Raw genomic sequence first — 24,694 nt, 5'->3', positions numbered from 1 at the left:
TATTATTGTCCATGTTTTATACATGAACAACTGAGACCTCAAGACATTAAGGCCAAAGCTGTCAAAAGTGCCCGCTAATTTTAGGTACGCAACTCAAGACACATAGGGCCTGAGTTTTTAGAGTATGTAGTATTTTTCTAGCACTTTATATCTTCAAAGCACAGTTAAAATTGCAAGATCAACGCAATCCTGGCATTTTCTAACTTTTGAGTGCTTGATTTTGCAACTTTAATGTTATTCTGAACATTTTTAATGCAAATTGTTTTTATTTTTTTTAAAAGTACATTAAAAAAATTGAAATACTATCAAGTGAAATCCTGCTGGCCACCACAGGGGCCATCTTCAGTGCTGAAACCATTAGATTCACAACACAGTCCATTAGGTAAGAGGAGTAAGAGGTAGCAGAAGACTGTTGTATTCTATGTTGGTCTAGCCACTAGAGGGCAATGAGACACACACTTTCCCAGTGGGTTTCACAGCTATTTGTTAGACAGCAGAGGAATGTTGAAACTCTGGAATCCTGGGTCCAGTTTCTGTTCTGGAGGGGAGTGTGCTTTATAACCCTTCTCCCCCCATTCCTCCCAGCCTTACCCTGTTCCCTTCTGCTTCTATCCACACTCCTGCTTGGTTCCTATCCAGCCCTTAATAACCTCCTATCTCTGCCCCAATTTGTTCCTATCTTTCCCCTACCTGCATCAGCTCCTCTCTCTTTCTTCCTTTGCTATTACTGTAACTCCCTTCAGGTCCTGTCCCAGAGCCCACCTCCTGGTCCCTATGCCCTCCTCGCCTGTCCACAACCCCGACCGCTTCTTGCTCCTGTCCTTAGCTCTGCTCATTTCTCTGCATTTGAGGGAGGCTGTTTCCTTCTTTTTCATCAAAACTCCCTGAGCACCAGCAGCAGGAGCACTCAAAACACAGGAGAGGCCATCATCCCAATTGTAATTTAAGTGTCTGGCACCCCAGCAGGCCCAAGCAGCCTGGAGGAGCAATTGCAGGAAAAGGCCCATATCTCTGCAGCCCTGGGATGGCATATGCTCTGTCGCTCTGTAGATGTAGTGTCCATTGCACAGTCCATTGAAACAGGAGCATACCCCATCCTCATTCATCTCCTATGCACTGGGCACGCTCCATCCCCATACATCTCCTATGCTCAGTGCATATGGAATCTTTAGAGACTAATGCTGCCAGTCTCCACCACACCTCGACTGACCATGTGCAAAATGAAATTTTCAGAGCCTTATAATTTGGCCAAATTTGGGCAGATTTTAAGAGGGACACTGTATGTGCCACATTTGTTACAGAAAACCTATTTTAGGAATGTTTTAAAGAGGTGTAAATATTGAATTGAATTTCTTTCTATATCCATTCCCCCATAAAGTCAAACACCATAGTTACCAGAGCCCAACTCCAACTTTACATGGCTCAAAGGAAGCTATGGAAAATTGTTAAAAGTACTTAAGATGTAACTCCGATCCTTCCAGGGCCAGAAGCAAGTGCTGTGTGTTCCATTGTGAAGCTGAAAGCCTCCTGTTCTGACAGTATAAAGTTCCTGTTGATAGCCCTGCAGAGTCATGAGGTAAGAAACTTTAAATCTGCAACATTTTATGTATTAAAAACAAATCTATCACTAGCTCAGGACTGAATCTCACCCAACCTGGGGTTTACGCTGACAGAATTATGTAGGAAATATCATATTTGCAAGGGAAAGGATGTAGCATTTATCTGGTGAGTTGATTGAAAAAAAATTGAATTTTTGAAATGGCCCCAGTGTTTAATAGGCCCTGAACACGCGGATGACTAGCCAGATGTGCATAATAGACACCATTATCATATGACTCTGCAAACAATGTACCACATGGATATTAATTACCTACGTGTTCATGGATTATGTCTCTGTGTGCACAGCAAAGTTGGTCATAAACCCACAGAAAGTTTGATTCATGGGTGAATTCTGTTTGAGCCAAGTGTGGAAGTGCAGAGTTGCCACTGCTTAACAAAGTGCATAATTTCACTTACATGCCAAAACTATTTTACGGAAACTGGGCCCCTTATTACTCAGTTAATAGGAAAATTCCAATTCAACTCTGCAAGATTTTTTCTATTACAGTAACTTCAAAGAGCTCTGTTCAGTGAAAAATGAGTGCTAAAACCTTCTACCCATTTCCTAGCGGAACTTAAATTCCATTCTAAGAATAGCCACATGTGATTTTGAAAGAAGATGGGACGCTTGATTCTGAGAAGTGCCCAGATCAGGGTGATTCATGGCTGATCAGCACCTGCAACACTAGCAGCTATAGTACTGTGTGCAGCATTGTGGAAGACCTGAGTTTCGGAACGGCTCTTTTCTAGACACCTGAGACCCGGCCTCGCTGAACTCAATGGGAGTTTTGCCATTGTTTTCCAAGTGGCTAAAATTTCAACCCTGACCTCATGGATACTAGACATGAGTGAACCCACATTTATCTGAAGGATATTGACACCAGCTGAATCTCTTGGATCTTCAAACCAGGCCAAAGAGATCTGCAAGAATTCCAACACACCTTTTGTGCACCTAGAACATGAATACCAGAAAAATAGCTACTCTTCTGTTATAAAAATTCTGATTATGGATCTGGTCAAAAGAAGGCAGTTGAGAAGTACACAATGATGACAAAGGGCTTATTGCATTTTTCTCTGACCACTGTTGGAAACAGTATTCTGCACTAGACAGACCATTGGTCTCATTCAGTATGGATGTCCTACAGCAAACTCTTGTTCAGGTTTTTGTTTTTACTATTACAGCCTGGCCTTTGCTTTACAATAACAGTGGTCTCGTGAGTTATCTTCTATACTTATTATCACACAAACACCTTTCCTTAAGAGCACAGTGGAAGTGTTTTAGAACTTTTCAACTATAATTTGGCTGTGTGGAACTCCAGAATTCAATGAAACACGAACTATTAACTGCAGTATATACCACCAGTTTCATAGTGACCCAACCACCTCACACAATGTCCCTACATTTAATATCCAAATATATAATAACTAAGATACTTTTCACCTCAGTGTCTTTCTATTCTTTAACCGTCATAAAATAATGACAAAGTGAGTTATTATCAGGATCTAACTTGCACGATAGGCATAACTTGTGACTTATATATCCCATTGTTTTATTTCTCTAGAACAGTATTTCCCAAACTAGGGCCACCGCTTGCTCAGGGAAAGCCCCTGGCAGGCCGGGCCGGATTGTTTACCTGTCGCATCCTCAGGTTTGGCCAATCGTGGCTCCCACTGGCCACGGTTCACCGCTCCAGGTCAATGGGGGCTGCGAGAAGCGGTGCGGGCCGAGGGACGTACCGGCTGCCACTTCCCGCAGCCCCCATTGGCCTGCAGTGGTGAACCGCGGCCAGTGGGAGCAGCGATTGGCCAAACCTGCAGACGTGGCAGGTAAACAATCTGGCTCGGCCCGCCAGGGGCTTTCCCTGAACAAGGGGCGTCCCAAGTTTGGGAAACACTGCTCTAGGAGAACTGCAATATTGTTTAGTCAGTGACATGAAAAATGTGCCCTATAATTTCATGGTTCAGAGCAATTTATTTCTCTGCACTGACACATTATGTGAAATAATGCTGTTTTGTGGGGGAGGGGGGAGGGTCTAATTAGACTCCCCTTAAAATGTTACATTCATCCTTGTTAATCAAGAATTTGGAGCTCTTAGGGAAATATCAGGGGAGGTTTATATTGGTTTTGATAGCCATTCTGATTACATGAAAACAAAACACATTCTCAAGTCTATCATCTGTAACTTTAACAACACATTAAATATGTTTATAGGCAAGGTAAGGCCGATTTCAGATTTTAGGAATGTAACTCTTCTGCCAGGTGTTACTGGCAGCAACAAGGGCTGAGTTCAAATAGCTAAGGGTCTCTCTTAAACCTAAAAAAAGATCAGCAGCTTCAACTCCCCCACCCACAGAATTTCTGGGATTACCGAACACTTTCTGTGGGCATGCTTAATAGGCAATGCTTCCCCACTCACAAGCACTAAGTCTGCATATGAAACAAGGACAACTTTAGTAGAGGGGAAAGGAAAACAGCATCAACCTGGGAAAACACAGCAATGCCATATCTAAATGAATGGTAAGTAAAACATTCCTCCATAGAGACTTTGGCAATAGTCCGTTAGCTTGTTTCCCTGCCTACCAGTGTGACTGTCCCATAGGCACATGTCTGTTATCACATCACTTCTCCCTGCCCCATCTGCTAAACCCCACTCACAGTTTGGTGTCAGTGGGTAGCATAGTCCCAGGGTCCTGAGGTGTGCTCAGGTAGGCCTGTCTCTAGTCCCTTTGGAAGTCCTGCCTGGTCCTGTCCTGAGGCTCTACCACCTAACCCAGCTATCATGATCTCAGCTTTATTTAGTAGCTGGTTACAAGGGTCCTCCCTAGAGTGCTACTGTCCTCTGAGGCTTTAGTGAAGAACTCTTCCTGCATTGCACCTCATCATGGAGCCACCTCTGCATCACCTCTCACAGTGAAGTCCCTTCAACAGCATAGGATCCTCTGGAGATAAACAGTAGTATATAGCACTCTTGAACAGAGTTCTTGCCATTACAGGTATACTCCTTGCCATAAGATAGGGATCTTTCCCCCTTTGCTCAGTCCAATTCTATTATCCAACCAATTCTGAGCTATTGTACCATTATGGTGGCTCTAGAAGAATTCTGGGTTAGAAAGTTGATGTAAATGAAGCTCTCTGTAGCTGTACATTCTCCCTGCTCACTCACAGCTGGGAACAGATTGCTCTTTCCCCTCTGGAGCTCGTTCGTCCACCTAGAGTTCTGGGTATATATCTTATGCAGATGAAGCAGCTCTGCAGCTGTTCTTCACACTGTTTCACCAACAGATGGAAGCAGAGAACTCCCTCTGCAGCGTTCATCCACAGGGCTTACAGGAAAGCAGACTGTGAGCCAGATCTTCTGGTTCACTAAGCCAGCTTTATGCTGCTATCCTGCTGGAAAACTGCCCTAAACCCAGTTTAACTACCACCGGAGGATTACCCTTCAGCATTGGGTGATCCTTGGCTGACAAGGAGCCACTGTGGTAGCTTCTGCACCATAACTGTGCTCATTGTAGCAAGTGCATGGGGTGTGGCCAAGGTAAAAGGGGCATAACTGGGGAATCTTTGTGCTCATAAAGGCCTGGTGCCATATCAGCTCCTCTGCTGCTGCTGTTGTTTGGAGCCCGGGTAAGACTGAAGACTGCTCTAATCTGCACACAGTGCAGAGCAAGCCCAGGATTAGGGAAGCTCAAAGGTGCACCCCCACCGCACCTTGACTTGTGCTGAGCACTGGTCAGTGGGACCCCAGGATCTGGCCCGCACTGCATTTTGGCCAGGGGCAATTTTTTCACGCATCCTTCTAATCCTTAGAGCAGATGTTGTTCTCAATTCCTTCCATGCTACTCATGAGGTAACTTCAGAACTTCAAGCCCGTTGTTTTTAAAGATACAAACAAAGAGGCCAAGTGGGTATCTGAGTCTGATCACCCCCTTCCATGGAGGAGAAACCAGCAAGGGTGGAACGGAGGGGCAGGCCATCTCAGAGAGGAGATGTGGAGTCTCTTGCCAAATATTCCCACAAGGGACTTGAGGCCCTGTGGAATTCAGATAATGTGAAGGTTCCCAGTCTATGAAAGAACCTTCCAGATCTATGAATCCTGCCTCTGCTACTGTCCCTCACCACTTCCAATGTGGCTCCATCCAGAGCCATGGTACCATCGGCTGGTTCCCCTCATGATTTGTCAGAAGCATCCATGGAGGAGATCCAGAGCAGCATTTATTCCCGCTTTGGCTCATCTTCATTGGAATCTCTGCAGCAAATGGCAGACAGAAGCCTATCGTATGTTCTTCATCATCTTTCCTTTATCCCTGGCTTACAAGCCCACAGAACATCCATAAAGGAGTACCCAACAATGCTTCAGGGAGTGTGGAACCACGGCCTCATTTTCAGGGCATGACAGTACATTGATAAACACAGGGCAATCTTTGTTTCCACAACAAATTATTCGTTCCCTTCTTGCAATGATTTAACCCTCAGAGTCTGGCTTTTTATTTGTCTGATTAATTAAGACTGCTTAATCCTTTACACTCTTGCAGGAAAGAGACTCTCATGCACTTGGGGTGAGATTGCCTCATGCACTTGGGGTGAGATTCGTCTCTCTGGTGGAACTTATCGCTTTGTCCAGCTCTAAGGTTGAGGAGAATGTCTGATGGTAGTGGTGGTGTGTGAAGTGCAGATGACATGTCCGGGTTCCTCACCTGTGTGGTCATTTTCAGCCTCCTTTCACAGCTCTGGTAGGACTTGAATTCCAGATCCGGCAGATTTTTAAATTCTCTCCATCCTAAGGATTTTACTCCAGCCATTAATTCTCTTCAGTTTCATTTCACTAGTTTGTTTCCACCAGAGAGATTCTCTTGCCAGCTTTTCCTCACAGTTAATTCAAAGTGTGTGATCTCTCCAGGCAGTGCCAGCCAAATGCCCCGTAGCTACAAATAATTCTCAGAACAGGAGAAACACTGATAGATATTGGACCCAATTTTCCTCTCACGCCTCATAACCCCACTTCAGTTATACATGTAAAAGTGGTATGTAAAGAGAATCAAGCATACCCATCCCTTTCTAGAAGCCGCTCCAATCTGAATATCTTCACTCCTTTTCTCATTTTACTGTTAGTCTAAACAGTTTGTTACACAGGGAAAGAATTGTATATTTATCTCACCACTTAATAAATGAAAGACACATGCCAGTTCATTCAGATTACCAAGGAGCAATGAACATGAATCTTTCATTCAAAGTTTCTCCTCTCTGAGTATTAGTATTACAACAATACCACAATACATCTCACTTATTATACTTACACTGCTACTATAACCACATACAAGAAAAGGTTTTCAGTGAAAATGCTGTTCTGAAGGGTGGTCTGAAAGAATTTCCTCTCTAGCATGAAGGAATGGGCAGGACTGTTTCTTTCAAAATGAGGTGATTCAAGCCTCTTCCACTCCCCCATCTCTGGATTCCACTGCTACAATTAGCTTCTCTGGAGGCAATGCTTTGTGTTTCAAAGATCATGGCAGGAAGGGGAGCATAGGAATTACTTGTACCTTAGGCCAAGTTTTCATGATTTCGCTCTCCATCTCCATTATTTTTAAAGCAGTTTGTACTCCCCAATATACATCATCTTCAGATTTAGAGATGCGCTCCGAATTCCCAGGGTGTGGATTTTGGACAGGCCATAAATACAGCTGCAGAGCTAACTCAAGATGCTCTTGGGTATAACTTAAAATGAAAAACCCTGGTGCTGCATACTGAGAGTATGGCTCAGCCATTAATTTTTAAAAATAAGATCTATTTTTCTATCTGTATAAGGAAAACAATCTCCTGATGTTAGGGGTCCAAAGACAACACTTTCTGACTCTAGAAGACAAATTTAACAAGGACTGCGTGTATTACTTCATAAGCATGCACTCTTAGCTTGAGACTTGCTGTCCCTCTCTCATTATACAGTACTTCCTTAAAATGACTGCAGTGCAACCTAAAGCAAGTTTATTGACCCGTGCCTACAATAAAAGTGTGTCTTAAAAAGACTCAGTATGCATCAGAGTATGCAAAATTAATCCCTTAACAGTTGGCGAGGAATGTTGTTTGAAGTCTCATCATTCTTGGACATAGGGTGCTCAGATTTGCTTGAAAAAACCCAACTTGCAGAACAGAATGAAATACATTTCTTGAATTAGTTTAATGATGCATGGCTTCTGATTTCACTACATATAAACTAGTAACTGGCAGCACAAATGGGAATAACAGATGTAAATCATTTCTTACTTTATTCCACTGAATTCTGCTTAGTTTCTCCAATGTTTGGGAGTCACGATGAACTCACCGAGCTTGCAGATTTCACATTTAATGTAATCTCAACACTATCTTACAGGCCTTTAGGAAACCACTCCATCTTTTCAAAGATGAAACATGGCAGTTTTCACTTACACCAGCATAACTCTGGAGGATCTCCACTGACTTCAGTGGATTGCACTAGGCCCTGACTCTAGGTTTCTGAAGATGGAACAGAGCCAAATCTGGCTCACTTCTAAAAGTAACCACCAATGGACTTAGTAGATACTACGCTGCCCGGCTGCACTTTGAACAAAGATATTAAGAAATGAGTATCATTCTTTAACTCATTGTCTGAGAAACTCAGGACTTGTCAACACTTACAGCACTGCAGCTGTGTAGCACTTAGTGAAGATGTTATGTGTGCCAACGGGAGGGCTTCACCTCTCTGAGAGGCGATAGCGATGTCAACAAGAGAAGACCTCCCATCGACCTAGAACTGTCTCAACCAGGAGTTTGGTTGATATCCCTGTGCTGCGTAGGGGGATGGGTTTTCCACATCCCTGAGTGACGTAGTTATACCAACATAAGTTTGTAGACCAGGGCTCAGCAATATTACTTTCACAGTCTGTTATTCAAGAAAGAAGCCCCATTAGAATTTGTCAGTGTTTTGCTCTAAGGCTCAAGTCCAGTATAAGAAGTAAAACAAAGTCTGTTTTACATTTCAACATAGACAGCTGTTGTTTGGAAATCATGCTATGAACTGCAAGTACTGATTATGATCTCAATTCCACTAATATAAATCAGGAGCCATACCACCAAAGCCACTGGAGATATTCTGGTTTCATATTGGTGTATTTCCACTGACTTCAAACGCATTGTAAGTGAGATCAGAATCAGATCTTAAGATTGTTAACATGTCAAATTTATTGTAAAATAGCCACATTGCCTTTCAACGTAATGCAGCTGAGACTTCCTCAATATTCTTCTTATTTATTAATTCATTTGTATTATTGTACTTAGGAGCCCAAGTTATGAATCAGGACCGCATTGTGTTAGGTGCTGTACAAACTATGACAGTGGGCCTTCAGCTATCTATTCAGACTTCCTTGATATTATATGGCATCAACTGGGATTGACTACAGATGAGTTGCCAAAATTACTGCATATAATTTTGACAAAGTTTCCATTCCTATGAGCCTCATTCTAGCATGGGTTCTATTTCTAAGCACTCCAGCTTCACATACATCTTTCAGATAGGAATTAAAGCCATTTTAATGTTGTTATTTAATTAATTATACATGCTGTATTCCATAAACTATTTTTTTTCCTGGAGATGTTTCTACAGCAACCAGTCACATCACTTACCAAGAATGAAAGTTGCAATAATATACTTACATAAATAATTAAAAATCCTAGAGCAGAGTAGGTAATAAAAATATATTGCCATGATAAAACATGAAACCAGAGAGCATTGCTTTAATTAAAAATTATAAGTACGCTGCAGTAAACAACTTATTTACACTTAGTTTGAAGTCTAACTATGGTTATTCCGGAACTTGTTGAATCCAAAGAGCAAAGAAATGACAAAACTTGATCTCTCCATGCAGACAAATTATTAAGGCTGGTAACTATGTTTAATTAAGATCTACTGTTAATAATGGATTTCAGAAAGCAAAGCTCTTCTTTTAATTTCCCAAGATAGAAAATGTTATTAAATTTGGCCTTTAACTTTGCATTGACACATACCCTTGAAACTTCTGATTAAAATTTCAGAGGTGGGAAAGAGGCACCCAAAATTAAACTCTTAAATCTGGCACAAAAATAACAGTAATCCCTGATTAAGAAATCAAATTTGAGAAACTTCATTATCAGTCTATTAATAAGTTGTTGGATTATAATTAATAAGGGGGCTTCTGGATTTATTATTATTATTTATTATTATTGTTATAAAAAGTTGGAAGCTGTAGAAGGAACTGAATACTTCAGAAGAAAATATAGGTTAATATAGGTTAATCAGTCTTAGAATTTCAATTGTACGTTAAATGGTTCCATTGCTTTCTCCCTGTGAACACAGAGGGACAAAATTTTGCTCTCAGTTACATTAGTGTAAATGGGGAGAAACTCTGTTGGTTTTGTCTACCGGTTCTTGTTTTGAGGGCTTGATTCAAATCCCACTGTACTCAAGGGGAGCCTTTTCATTGACTCCAGATCAGGACATGATTGTCCAAGGCCTGGCTTGAAATTAAAACTACTCTAGATCTAATCAGATGTAACTAAGGGCACAATTGGACTTGGATCCTGAAGTGTATGGTTGTGAGTTTTAGTTCCCAGTATGATGTTTATAACTCTAATAACTTCCCTTGAATGTTAATGCAGGTGCACTGCTAACCATATGCATACTGACATCTAGACCTACAGGTATATGGGTTTTGATTCTTGCAAATACTTGGAGTCTTTGAATACTTCAGACTGAAGAACTAGAAGGAAAATTGTCTCAAAAATACAGATGCCTATAGGAATCTTTATAAGGCAAGCTACGTTTTCCAAAGAGACAAGTCATTTAAATCAGATTCAGATATTTGGTGCTCAAACAATAGATTCAGTTTGATTTGGAACCATGATACAGAAATGTTTCTTTGTGTTATATTCATGGTTTTTAAAGTGTAGTTGTTACACTATGTTAGTGGTCATTACTAATAGCTACCAGCACCTCCTAATTGTAGGTACAGCAAATTGAAAATACCTTTTTGGCCCCGAATGGTCTCATACATTAGTTGCAATACACTGAAAACAAAGGTGGGTGACGTGAACAAAACTCCTCATACCTCTATCTGTACAGACATACATTTTGCAACTGACATATGTATTTTGTTGGGAATAATGGATGCATGGATCAGGGATGTGGGCATACGGTTCGCACAGACACATATGGATCAGGGATGTGGGCATGCACACACAAACTGAGACTTGCACTTGTCCACTAAGGCTTACTAATCACTATCCACTCTCGGCCCTCTACCTCATTGTTGTGCTTTTTCTGGATGTTCAGCATGAGAGAAGAAAACATCTCTTTTGGGTAAAAGAAAATTCCAATTTTTGGCAGTGCCAATATTGTCCACATTAAGTTGTGGGCTCTGGGAACCTTTCATTTAGCTTATGAACTATTATTATTCAGAATTTCAGGAGTCCTCTGCTGCAGGTTTTGACTAGTGGTAGATTGCAAAAAGATTTATGCTGTTTAGCTGCCTGCATACGCTATTTGAAAAGCAAACTAGAATTCCCAGTGATCCACTAATACCACCTATAATTTTCATTCCCAACATAATCATTAAAAAAATTGGCAAAATCAGCAAGTCTTGTTCAGAAGTACAGATAACAGATTCAGGATTATAAGAAAAACCTACTGCATGATTTTCTTAACCCATTTCACGTATACTCCCTATTCTCTTGGGGCTGCTCTCTTAGCAGAACAAGATCAAACATTGCAAATAATTAATGAGCCTTTTCTTATCAAATAGCTCCCATGAAAATACTTAAAACTGTCAATAAATTTAGCCCTGTATATGCTAAACTCAATACCAACACCAAAGGGAATATGGGACTTTTTTTCTACATGAGTCAGGCTTTGAATAATGCACGTGAGGGTCATATTGCTGAATCTGACGTGATAGAAATTCCACAGCTCTTTTCCATCCATCAACAGAAAGCTATGACAATAGTGAATGAAATAAGAATTCTCCGGAGCAAAGACTAAAATGAAATGAATGGCTAAAAATGCATTCAATAAATAAATACATTTAAAAAACAGGGGAAATGACATCAGTTAAGATCTATCCTTCAGATAATCTGATTTTTAAGTGACAACGTTTACAGGTACTCTTGATACAGAAAAACAAAATATTCATAGTCTATTAACTAGATGTTTTTGAGATGATGCAGGGAATTGAAATCTTTAATTATATGTGTTACCTTTCTCCCCTACATTAAATGTTGAGTACTCTTACCTGTTTAAATTCATCTTCACATCATTTTAATCCCCACCTCTCAGTCCAGTCCTTCACAACACTATGCTGATACATGCTTATTTACACTGAATTTCATTAATGACCCATAGACTCATTTTCCGTAAGAAGTGACCAGTCACTTCTAAACAACTCTTGTGATGATGGACAAATCCACACATGGATTGGCATTGTGGTCTCTACAGGTACATAAGAACATAAGAATGGCCAAACTGGGTCAGACCAAAGGTTCATCGAGCCCAGTATCCTGTCCTCTGACAGTGGCCAATGGCAGGTGCCCCAAAGGGAATGAACAGACAGGTTAGCATCTAGTGATCCATGCCCTGTCACCCAATCCCAGCTTCTGGCAAACAGAGGCTAGGGACACCATCCCTGCCCCTCCTGGCCAATAGCCATTGATGGACCTCTCCTCCATGAATTTACCTAGCTCCCTTTTGGTAGAGCCTGCGTGCCTGCCTTGCAATCACTGGGCACTCAAAGATTCAATTGACTTTGCCTGGAGTGTATGGCAAACAAGGAATACAGGAGCGGGCCAACCCCCTTGAGCTACAGAGCTTATCCATGGCCTTGTTGCTCCCTCTCATGGAAAAAAAGGAAATAGAGAAGGGTAAAAAAATGACTTCTAAACCTCCATGAAGTTTATCATAAAGTCAAAACTGCATTCTTCCTTCATGCAAATGGTGTTTGCAACCTCATGCGGTAAGGACTCGGGAGAAGGGGTCACAGACTGCACTGCCCAAGAGAATCCATAGGGAAATCAGAGCACAATGTTTCTTAATCCCTCTTACATTATTCTATGGCACCTTTCTGCCATTCATTTTCAATGCCCTGCAACAAGGCTCCATTTCTAACTGGAAATTCTTCTGGGAAGCATATTACAAAGAGTGGCTGCTCACTGATTTTTCTCCTCACATGCACCCTCTCAATCTTTAATAACTGACAAGGCAGCTGATCTGTAGAGGGACTCCCCAGGCTACAGCCTCTGGTCCTCCTTTCTGCATTCTACATCCTCGCTCCACCCAGTTTTGCTTCCCTCATCCAGCTCAAGTGTCTAAGCATCTGATTGAAACTCCTCCTCTGATATGCAGGAAGGTAGAGTTAACGTTATTTCAAAGAAAATACGATTTTGAGACTAACATCATTGTATGACTTGTGTGTTCTTTCTAAATTTTCATCCAGTTCACCAGAGACTCCAGGAACCGTTTTTAACTGTAAAAATAATCTGCTTTTTTGGGCTGGAAAAATTATTTCCCTCTTTCCACACGAGCCTTCCCAGAACACTGGTAGATCATCATCATAAGCTGCCTAATATAGGCTGTGGTCTCAAGAGATTCAGACCAGAAAATAGCAATCAGATGTCATAAAATAGCTTTAAAATTGATTCTCCATTTTTAAATATGAGAAGATGGCAGCACTTAATAATAGCCAACTCTGTTCCTCAGAGACAGAGTATATGTATGGAATTATATTTCTATAGTACAGAAGACATCATCATGTGGCTGGTGAGAGGAAGACAGCTAAGGGAGTTAGCCAGCTGCTGAATATCTCAGGGGGTTTCTGTCTTCCTGCTATTAATTAACTTTGATGGGGAAAAAATTAGCACTTTTCTGTGCTAGGATCTTGTCATCCAGGTTAGTAGGACTCTGGGTTAGTTTACTGGTTTGCTGTGTGGTTGAAATCTAAGCTCAGTTGCTGACTGTCTGGGCTAGATCACCCTGCAGTTAGGTGGGTTAACACCTGAATACAAGTGGGGCTCTTTGAAGTGAGGGCAATGCAATTTTTTTTTTACTAGGCCAGAGATTATGGTGGCTGAATGAGAAAGGGTGAGTCACCCATTCCATTTGAGAGTGCATGTGCGGCCCAAGCTTTAAAAAGCACACAAGTTCCCTGTGGCTGGTAAGATTTAGCTGCTGGGATGAAGGCCACTGGAAGACTAAGGGAGTGAACCTGCTGGGTTCTTCAGCAGAAAAAGGCAGAGAGGTAATGGTTGTTTTTTGTTTGTTTGTTTCTTTAATTTGCAGATACTGTCAGGTCTGATCCTGAGCACATCATCATGGACTACAGGGCTCTGGGAGCATGGGTGAAGGAGGTGGGGGTGCAGATAAGTGTCTCTTCCATTCTCCCAGTTGAGGGTAAGGGCCTAGGCAGAGACACATGCACCCTGGAGATGAGTGCAAAGCTGTACAGATGGTGTTGACAGGACGTCTTTGCCTTCCTCGACCATGGGGTGCTATTCTGAAAAGGAGGACTGCTGGGAAGAGATCAGGTCCACCTGACCAAGAAGAGGAAGAGTATTTTTGGACACTGACTACCCAACCTAGAGAAGATGGCTTTAAACTAGGCTCAAAAGGGGCCAAGTGATAAAAGCCTACCAGTAGGTATAAAAAGGTGACCTTGATAGAGGGCGAGAAGATGCAGCTGGAAGGAATGAAAAATGACAATAGTGTCATAGAAGCGACAAAATGGAAGAGTGGGGGAATCTGCTTAACATCTAAAAAGTCTACATGCAACTGCAAGGGGTATGGGGAATAAACAGGAAGAACTGGAAGGCTTAGTACACAAGTTAAATTGTAACTTAATTGGCATCACTGAGACTTGGTGGGGGATAAACCTCATAACTAGAATATTGCTATAGAGCCATATCGCTTGCTCAGGAAGGACAGGAAGCGGAAAAAAAGAGGAAGTGTTGCTTTATACATCAAGAATATATAAAGTTGTTCTGAGGTCCAGGAGGAGGTGAAAGGCTGGCCAGTTAAATGTCTCTGGGTGAAGATTAATGGGGAAACTAAACATGGTAAGGGTCTATTTGAGACCACCAAATCAGGAGGAGGAAATGGATGAGGCATTTCTAGAACAAACAACAAATATCCAAATTTAGTAAGTAATGAGGGGTGAGGGGCATTAACTACTCAGACATCTGTTGGATAAGAAATACAGCAAAACACAAAATCTTTGGCAAATTCTTAGAATGTATTGGGGGCAACTTATTGTTTCAGAAGGTGGAGGAAGTAACCAAGGACAGCCATTTAAGACTTGATTCTGACAAACAGGGAGGAACTGGCTTTGAATCTGATCTTGGAAGACAATTTAAGTGAAAGTGATCATGAAATGATAGATTTCATTATTTTGAGGAAAGGAAGAAGAACGGAACAGAACAATAAGGAAAATGAACTTCAAAAAAGCAGACTTGAACAAACTCAGAGAACAGGTAGATAAAGTCCCATATCTAAGGGAGCATATCTAAGGGGGAAAAAGAGTTCAGTTTTGCAAAGAGACAATATTGAAGACACAACAGGAACAAGCTTCATGTGAAGGAAAGGCAGGAAGAATAGGAAGAAATGAATATGGCTCCATCAGGAGCTTTTTAATAACCTGAACATCAAAAAGAAATCTTACAAAAAGTGGAAATATGGACAATTTACTTTGGATGAATACAAAAGAATAGCAGAAGCATGTAGGGACAAAATCAGAAAGGCCAAGACAAAAAATGAGTTACATCTAACAAGGAACATAAAAGGCAATAAGAATTTGTTCTAGAAATACACTAGGAGCAAGCAAAAGACAAAGAAAAATGTAGGCCCACTTTTTAGGGGGATGGAGACCTAATAACAGGTAAAGGCTGAGGGGCCTAATGCCTATTGTGCTTCAGTCTTCATTAAAAAGGTTAATTGTGACCAGATGCTCAACATAATATTAACAACAAGAGGGAAGGAATGCAAGCCAAAACAGGGAAATAGCAGGTTAAAGAGTATTTAGATAAGTCAGATGTATTCAAGCCAGCAGGGCCTGATGAAATTCACCCTAGGATGCATTAAGGAACTAATTGAAACATTCTTGCAACCACTAGAAATTATCTTCAGGAAGCCCATGGAGGACAGGTGCGGACCCAGAGGACTGGATGAGAGCAAACATAGTACCCATCTTTAAAAAAGGGAACAAAGAGGACACGAGGAATTATAGATTAGTGTTGATTGGTTCACTGTCAAACTAGGACAGCAAATCTTGTAGGCTCCCTTAGATGTCTGTCCTGGGTCTGAAACTATTTAATATTTTCATTAATGACTTGGATAATTGAGTGGAGAGTATGCTTATAAGATGTATGGATAACACCAAGCTGGGAGGAGTTGCAAGCACTTTGGATGATCGGATAAAAATGCAAATGGACCTTGGTAAACTGGACAATTGGTATGAATGAAATTCAATCAATACAAGTGCAAAGTACTGCATTTAGGAAGGAAAAATCAAATGCACAACTACAAAATGGAGAATAACTGCGTAGGTAATATTACTGCTGAAAAGGATCTTGGGGGTTATAGTGAATCACAAATTGAATATGAATCAACAATGTGATGCAGTTGCAAAAACGGCTAAGATAATTCTGGGGTGTATTAACAGGAGTATTGTATGTAAGACAAGGGAGGTAGTTGTCCCACTCTATTCAGGTTCGGTCTCAGATGGAGTATTGTGTCCAGTTCTGGGTGCCACACTTCAGGCAAGTGAAGAAGTGGTTTTTACCCATGAAAGCTTATATCCAAATAAATCTGTTAGTCTGTAAGGTGCCACTGGACTCATTGCTGGTTTTGTGGATACAGACTAACATGGCTACCCCCTGATACTTGGAAGACTATTGCCACCTGCCTAATGTAGATCTTTGTCTTCATGATAATGAAGCTCTTCATTCTGAAAAAGAAATCCTCACTTCTTATTATCCGGATCCCAAATTAATTTAATTTAATGTGGTACTAACAGCCAAGCTCTTCAGGCACAACAGACATTTATATTCACTTTTTGGTAGACTTAGAATATTGCACTTACCGAATCGTCTGGTGTTGCAAGGTATCTGGATCTGTGGCGTTTACTGTTAACACAACACTGCCTATGGGGCTGTTTTCTTGTTTGGTTACCGTCATTGGGTCTGGGTGGAAAACAGGGCCTTCATTTACATCCAAAACAGTGATCTGAACTGTTGCTGTCGAACTGGGGCCGTAGGCTATGTCTGGAACCAGCGGGTCTTCGTTTTCTACTTTGATCAGCAGTGTGTGGAATGCTGAGATCTCGTAGTCTAAAGGCTGTAAGACACACCAAGAAATCAGAGTACCAGATGCGAAGAGCATATATAACATTCATCCAAGCTTGTAAAAGTGACAGAATTAGCCACAAAGGACAGCACCTCCATCACCATCATTGGATACATCCTGCTGTCTGGTCAAAGTTCAGCAACAGACAAGTTGTGTGGTCTCTGTCTCATATTTTGTGTATATATAGCCACACGACAAAACTACAGCATGTACTCTAGCATAGTAGCAGAGATACTAGCTTTCAGTAAGCAGGGTTATTGTGTTATTGTAACACAAAAGGAGTGACATGTATTGCCTAAACTGAACTGCAAGCCAATAATATACTTTCGACTTGAGAATTCCAGTAGTTGGTCCTTTTCATGTGTAATGCACCTCACAGTAATAATAAATTACACAAAAGAAAATTGTCCTTACTTTGACAACAGAGAGCATCCCCTCATTGGTCTTTGGGTTGGTATGGATTTCAAAACTCTGTCCTGGGTTTCCATTGATAATGGTGTACACAGCTCTCCAGGCTCCTGTTGCTGGGTCATCTCGGTCTTCAACAGTTAAATTCACTATCACTCCTGTGACTCCTTCTTTTACGGTGGCTTGGAACTAAAACAATATTTGTTATTAGTACTATTAACAATAATAATAGTTACTATTTTCTAGTAATGACCACACAATTTTTTTTATTCAAGACAGCATTCATTATTTACATCAGAAGAAAGATGTAATACTTGAGTGAAACTCAATTTCATAGGCCATAAATAATACATTCCCGGAGCATGAAAAGTAAGGTACTATATCATTACTGCACTGCTTCTGTTCTTGATAGATTGTAGATAAGTAACAATGTGATAGAAAACACCCTTTGAAAGCACTTGACTAAGAAGAAAAAAAATCATCTAGTAACTTCAGTTAATGCACTGCAGATAATACACAGAGGTGCAGAAGTGCACAACTACTAGAAAAAGAAATATTCAGAACTAAGAGGGTGGATGGAACATGATTCATTCTTCTTTTAAGATTCTTGCCTTTTGATGTTTTACAAACAAACCCCCGCTTAATTGCTCATTACAGTGGTCATAAATAAATAAAATATTTGACTTGTGTCCCTTAACTTGCTTTTTCTCTGATGAGTTTCTCTGGGATAGAATAATTAGGGTTCATTTTACTACTTAGTTCCCATACCTATCATGCATTACATTCTCTTTTCAGAGGGAAGAACTGTCATTATAGGAAGTTGCCCCTATTTTACAGGTCAATTAACCAAATCTTACCTGGGTAATCTACAACTTGATTATGATCCAATCAAACTGTATATGAACACTATTCTCACTTAGCAGGGGTATATTAGGTAAACCATCACAGATGCACATGAATTTCAGACACAATAATATTCCTCAATTCTAAAGCACTGGCAGCTGAAGCACTTTATATTAATTAATTTAATGAATACATCTCTCCATGGTTTTGTGGTGGGGAAGAATTTTGATAGATTGATTTTATGGATGGATAAACTGAGGCTCAGAGATAGATTCAAGGCCCAACCTTGAGAACTACAGATCACCTGCAGCTCAATTTTAGATCATTAGGAGCTGGGAGATCTCAGCATCTCTCAGGATTAACCCCCTCAATGGCCCCAGCCTGCAAACTTCACTAATGTAAGAAGCCCCCATTCCCCAAACTGGCTTGCCTGTTCCTGCTTTGTCAGTGGCTATACTGTTTTTTTATTCCCAGGGACAAAATTCATCCATTGTGCATCTCTAGCGGTGTCAATACTTTTGCCCAAGGAGTCGTGATGAGAAGTCCTTTGCTCTATCTTATCAACCTCTGTCAAGGTTTCTTCCCCACTCTGAACTCTAGGGTACAGATGAGGGGACCTGCATGAAAAACCCCCTAAGCTTATTTTTACCAGCTTAGGTTAAAACTTCCCCAAGGTACAAACTATTTTACCTTTTGTCCCTGGACTTTATTGCTGCCACCACCAAGTGTCTAACAAATATAACCGGGAAAGAGCTCACTTGGAAACACCTTTCCCCCCAAAATCCCTCCAAGCCCTACACCCCCTTTCCTGGGGAAGGCTTGATAAAAATCCTCACCAATTTGCATAGGTGAACACAGACCCAAACCCTTGGATCTTAAGAACAAGGAAAAAGGAATCAGGTTCTTAAAAGAAGAATTTTAATTAAAGAAAAAGTAAAAGAATCACCTCTGTAAAATCAGGATGGTAAATATCTTACAGGGAAATCAGATTCAAAACACAGAGAATCCTCTAGGCTAAACCTTAAGTTACAAAAAGACACAAAAACAGGCATATACATTCCATTCAGCACAACTTATTTTATCAGCCATTTAAACAAAACAGAATCTAACGCATATCTAACTAGATTGCTTATTAACTCTTTACAGGAGTTCTGACCTGCATTCCTGCTCTGGTCCCAGCAAAAGCAACACACAGACAGAGAGAACCCTGTTTCCCCCCCCACCCCGCCTCCAGCTTTGAAAGTATCTTGTCTCCTCATTGGTCATTTTCGTCAGGTGCCAGCGAGGTTATCTTTAGCTTCTTAACCCTTTACAGGTGAAAGGGTTTTTCTTCTGGCCAGGAGGGATTTAAAGGTGGTTAGCCTTCCCTTTATATTTATGACACGCCCCCCAAATCACAGATAGGGTGAAACGCTGGCTGTGATTTCTTCCTGGAGCTCTAGGAGAAAATAGAGTTAATAAGACACATGCACCTCTAAATATACTACCAAGTATATAAAGACTAACAATATTTTCCACATCTCAAGGACGATTTTACCAGTTGATTCTGGGAAACTTTCACAGGAGAGTGCATCAGCCACTTTGTTAGAAGCTCCTGAGATGTGTTGGATGTCAAAATCAAAATCTTGGAGAGCTAAACTCCACTGAATAAGTTTTTTGTTATTTCCCGTGGCGGTATGAAGCCACCGTAGTGCAGCATGGTTGGTTTGCAGGTGGAAATGCCGTCCCCAAACATATGGGCGTAGCTTTGCCAGAGCGTAGACAATGGCGTAACATTCCTTTTTAATGACTGACCAGTTGCTTTTCCTCTCAGACAGTTTCTTGCTGAAAAATACTACAGGGTGGAATTCTTGATCCAGTCCTTCCTGCATTAAAACTGCTCCCACACCACACTCGGACGCATCTGTGGTTACTAGGAACGGTTTGTCAAAGTCTGGGGCCTTAGCACAGGGTCAGACATGAGTGTCGCTTTAAGCTAGTTAAAGGCCTTCTGACACTCTTCGGTCCTCTGAACAGCATTTGGCTGTTTCTTTTTGGGTAGGTCTGTCAGTGGGGCGGCGATTTGGCTGTATTGTGGTACAAATCACCTGTAATATCTGGCCAAGCCTAAGAAGGATTGGACCTGTTTCTTTGACTTTGGGACAGGCCACTTTTGGATAGCATCCACTTTGACCTGTAGGGGGTTGATAGTTCCTTGACCCACCTGGTGTCCAAGGTAAGTCATTCTGTTTAGGACTATTTGACACTTCTTAGCCTTAACAGTTAGTCCTGCCTCCCTTATGAGCTCGAAGACTTTTTGTAGATGTTCCAGGTGTTCAGCCCAGGAATCCGAAAATATGGCCACATCGTCAAGGTAGGTGACTGCATATTCTCCTAATCCCACTAGGAGACCATCTACAAGTCTTTGGAAGGTGGCGGGTGCATTCCCCAGCCTGAAAGGGAGTACATTAAATTCATACAGCCCGACATGTGTGGTGAAGGCTGACCTTTCCTTGGCGGATTCATCTAGTGGTACCTGCCAGTACCCCTGGGTTAAGTCCAAGGTAGAGATGAACTGGGCCCGTCCCAGTTTCTCTAATAGTTCATCTGTGCATAGCATTGGATACTTGTCTGGGCGAGTTACAGCATTTAGCTTATGGTAGTCCATGCAAAAACGTATCTCCCCATCTGGTTTGGGAACTAGAACCACTGGAGATGCCCATGCATTGCCAGAGAGGCGGATTACCCCCATCTGTAGCATATCCTGGATCTCCCGTTCTTTAGCAGTTTTAGCTTGAGGAGACACCCAGTAAGGTTGGACTTTAATTGGGCGAGCATTACCTGTGTCAATGGAGTGGTATGCCCGTTCAGTCAGTCCTGGGGTGGCTGAGAACGTCAGCGCATAGCTAGTGCACAGCTCCTTGATCTGCTGTCGCTGCATATGCCCAAGGGTCATGGAGAGGTTCACCTCTTCCACGCCACCAGCACTTTTCCCTTTGTAGTAGACACCTTCAGGCCACTCAGCGTCATCGCCTCCCTGGGCTGTAAACTGACAAACCTTTAATTCTCTGGAATAAAAGGGCTTTAGAGAATTAATATGGTACACCTTAGGCTTTCGGTTGGAGGTGGGGAATGTGATGAGATAATTAACAGCTCCCAGGCGCTCCTCGACCGTGAATGGCCCTTCCCACGATGCTTCCATTTTATGGGCCTGGAGCACCTTTAAGACCATGACCTGGTCCCCTTCTTTGAAGGAACACTCTCTGGCATGTTTATCATACCAGGCTTTTTGCTCTTTTTGAGCATCCTTTAGGTTTTCTTTAGCAAGGGCTAAAGAGGTTTGGAGGGTGTTTTGTAGGTTGGTTACAAAGTCCAGAATGTTAGTTCCTGGGGAAGGTCCAAACCCCTCCCATTGCTGCTTCACCAATTGTAATGGCCCTTAACCTCGCTGCCATATACAAGTTCAAATGGTGAAAACCCTAAACTGGGATGTGGTACAGCTCTGTAGGCAAAGAGCAACTGCTGCAACACTAGGTCCCAATCATTGGAGTGCTCATTTATGAATTTACGTATCATGGCCCCCAAAGTCCCATTAAATTTTTCCACCAGGCCATTTGTTTGATGATGGTAAGGGCTGGCAACCAAGTGATTCACCCCATGAGCTTCCCAAAGGCTTTCCATAGTTCCTGCCAGGAAATTAGTTCCTGCATCTGTGAGGATGTCGGAGGGCCAACCTACCCTGGCAAAAATGTCTGCTAGTGCCTGACTCATACTTTTAGCCCTGGTGTTGCTTAGAGCTACTGCTTCCGGCCATCGGGTGGCAAAATCCATGAAAGTCAGTATGTACTGCTTTCCTCTGGGTGTCTTTTTCGGAAAAGGACCCAGAATATCCACAGCTACTCACTGAAATGGAACTTCAATGATGGGGAGTGGCTGGAGCGGGGCTTTGACCTGGTCTTGGGGTTTTCCCACTCTTTGGCATACCTCACAAGACCAGACATAGGTAGAAACATCCTTGCCCATTACCCCCCAGTGGAATGACCTCCCCAACCGGTCTTTGGTCCTGTTCACCCCAGCATGGCCACTAGGATGATCATGGGCTAAGCTCAAGAGCTTGACCCGTTACTTAGTTGGAACTACCAACCGTCTCTGAGGATGCCAGTCTTCCTGGTGTCCACCAGAGAGTTTCCTGGTATAAAAGTCCTCTTTCTGCAACAAATCTGGATTGATTAGAAGAGCTGAGAGGCAGTGGGTTGCTCTGTGCTGCCGTCCAAGCTCTCTGGAGGTGTTCATCTGCTTCCTGTTCAGTCTGGAACTGTTCCCCTGATGCTGGAGACATCAGTTCCTCATTGGAATGTGGACCTAGGCTTGGTCCCTCTGGAAGCGATGTAGGGGATGGGGCTGTTTCTGCTGACTGTGAACCGCTCTCCGCTGGTGCACTATGTTGGGTTTCAGGCTCCGGCTGAGCCTCTTGTGTAGGGTTATTGGCTGCTGCTGGTTCAGATTCGGTGGGGCCCTTTGGTGTTGGGGTTGCAAGTACTGGATTCAGTGCTGGCAATGGGTCTGGTGCTGGTTGTTCCACCAGTTCCGGTTCTGGGACTGGCTCTATCTGGGTCTCTGGGACTGGATCCACTACTGCTGTTACAGACGCTGGCATGGGGTCTGGTTCCATCACCTCTGACCAGGTCCTGGTAGAAGTTTCTGGAACAGAGCTAGGCATGACAGCTTGCTTAGCCTGGCTGCGGATGACCATTCCCACCCTCTTGGCTAGTTTCACATGATTGGCCAAGTCTTCCCCCAACAGCATAGGGATGGGATAATCATCATAGTCTGCAAAAGTTCACATTCCTGACCAGCCCTTGTCCTGGACCGGCAACTTGGCAGTAGGCAAATTGAAAGAGTTGGACTTGAAGGGTTGAATTGTCACTTGGATCTCTGGGTCAATTAAATTGGGGTCCACTAAGGAAGCATGGATAGCCGACACTTGCGTTCTGGTGTCCCTCCACGTGGTGACCTTCTTCCTGCCCACACTCACAGTTTCCCTCTGCTCCAAGGGTATCTGGGAGGTATCTGGGCCTGAGGACTCTGGTGTGATTCCGGTGCAATGAACTGTAATCTGTTGGGCTTCTTGGGGCAGTTGGCCTTCACATGCCCCGGCTCGTTACATTTAAAACATCGTCCAGCTGACGGGTCACTGGGGCAAGGTGGGTTGCTGGAGAATGGTGTGGCAGGACAATAAGGTGTCTGGAGTATTCCTTGGTGTGTAGTTGGGGCCTTGGGCTGCCCCTGGTAGTAGGATGTGGTCTGAGGGTGTCCCTTCTGGTATCTGCTCCAACTGCGACCAGGATTGTTCCTCTCTCCTCCCTCCACCCATTTTGTTCTGGCTTGCCCCACCTCTCTGATGGTCTGGGACTGCTCATATCGATCAGCATAAGAAGCAAGACTTTCTGCTGAGTCCATTTTCTTATACCATAAACACTATTTTATTTCCTCCTTGGACATATTCAGGAATTGCTCCTGAGCTATCAAATCACACATTCCGTCAAAGCTAGTGACACCCCTTCCTTGGACCCATTTATCTAACAGATCCTTCATCTGGTTTAGATAAGCCACATAAGTCCAGGCCCTCTCTTAAGGGTTCAAAATTTTACTCTGTACGTTTCAGATGTAATTTGAAATTGCTTTAAAACCAAATCCTTGAACTTATTATAATCAGAAGCTTCATCAATAGGCATCTTATTGAATATGTCCAGAGCTCTTCCAGTCAATTTTGCGACCAATGTAGTCATCTTGTGAGCTTCAGGAATTTTATGGAGTGCACACAGTCTGTCAAAGGTGAGAAAATATTCAGCAATATCACTGGATTCATCATACTGTGGACACAGTCGCTCCCATTTGTGGATTGTTGGGGAAGGATTGTTAGGGTTATCAAGTAGATTCTGCTCAGCCCTTACCTTCTCCATCTTCAGTGCATGCTTCCTCTCTTTTTCCTTCTCCTCCAGTTCTTTTCCCCTTGCCTCCATTTCTTAGTCCTTTGCCTCCACAGCTCTCCTGTGGGCAGCCTCTAGGGCTTTTTCTGCCTCTCTCTCTGCCTCCATTTCTTTGTCCTTTGCCTCCATTTCTTTGTCCTTTGCCTCCATAGCTTTCCTGTGGGTAGCTTCTAGGGCTTTTTCTGCCTCTTTTGCTGCCTCCAGTCTGGTTAACTCCAGTTTGTGTTGTGCCTTGGTTTCTGCCATGTTAGCCTCTCTGTTTTTAACTAACTTTACACCCGAGAGTTAGAAAGAAAACAACAAAACAAAACAAAAAAAAACTTGGCTTGTCAAAAAAAATAGGTTGTACTGTAACTGGATACTTATGTTCTCTTATAGTGATTGTCAGCCTACAGAATAATCCTTTAAAAAAACAAAAACCTAACACCTTTTTCTCCAGGCAAATAGACACAAAACCCCTCTAGTTGCTCTTAGGTAAAAAAAACAAAAACAAAAAAACCTTCAGGT

At 42.3% G+C, this 24,694-nt stretch overlaps 1 protein-coding gene across 1 annotated transcript in view; it reads right to left on the bottom strand.

The window, feature by feature from the left end:
• Positions 1–24,694, bottom strand: part of CDH13 (cadherin 13) — a 789,423-nt gene that overhangs the window by 75,155 nt on the left and 689,574 nt on the right. Inside the window, exons 9-10 of the mRNA XM_073308069.1 lie at positions 17,382–17,564; positions 16,705–16,958 (exon numbers count right to left, since the gene is read on the bottom strand). Coding sequence (XP_073164170.1) covers positions 16,705–16,958; positions 17,382–17,564 — 437 coding nt within the window. The remainder of the gene's footprint in view (positions 1–16,704; positions 16,959–17,381; positions 17,565–24,694) is intronic.

This window comes from Lepidochelys kempii, chromosome 12 (assembly GCF_965140265.1).
Source record: "Lepidochelys kempii isolate rLepKem1 chromosome 12, rLepKem1.hap2, whole genome shotgun sequence".
NCBI lineage: Eukaryota > Metazoa > Chordata > Testudines > Cheloniidae > Lepidochelys > Lepidochelys kempii.
This window is presented reverse-complemented; position numbering and strand designations above follow the sequence as displayed.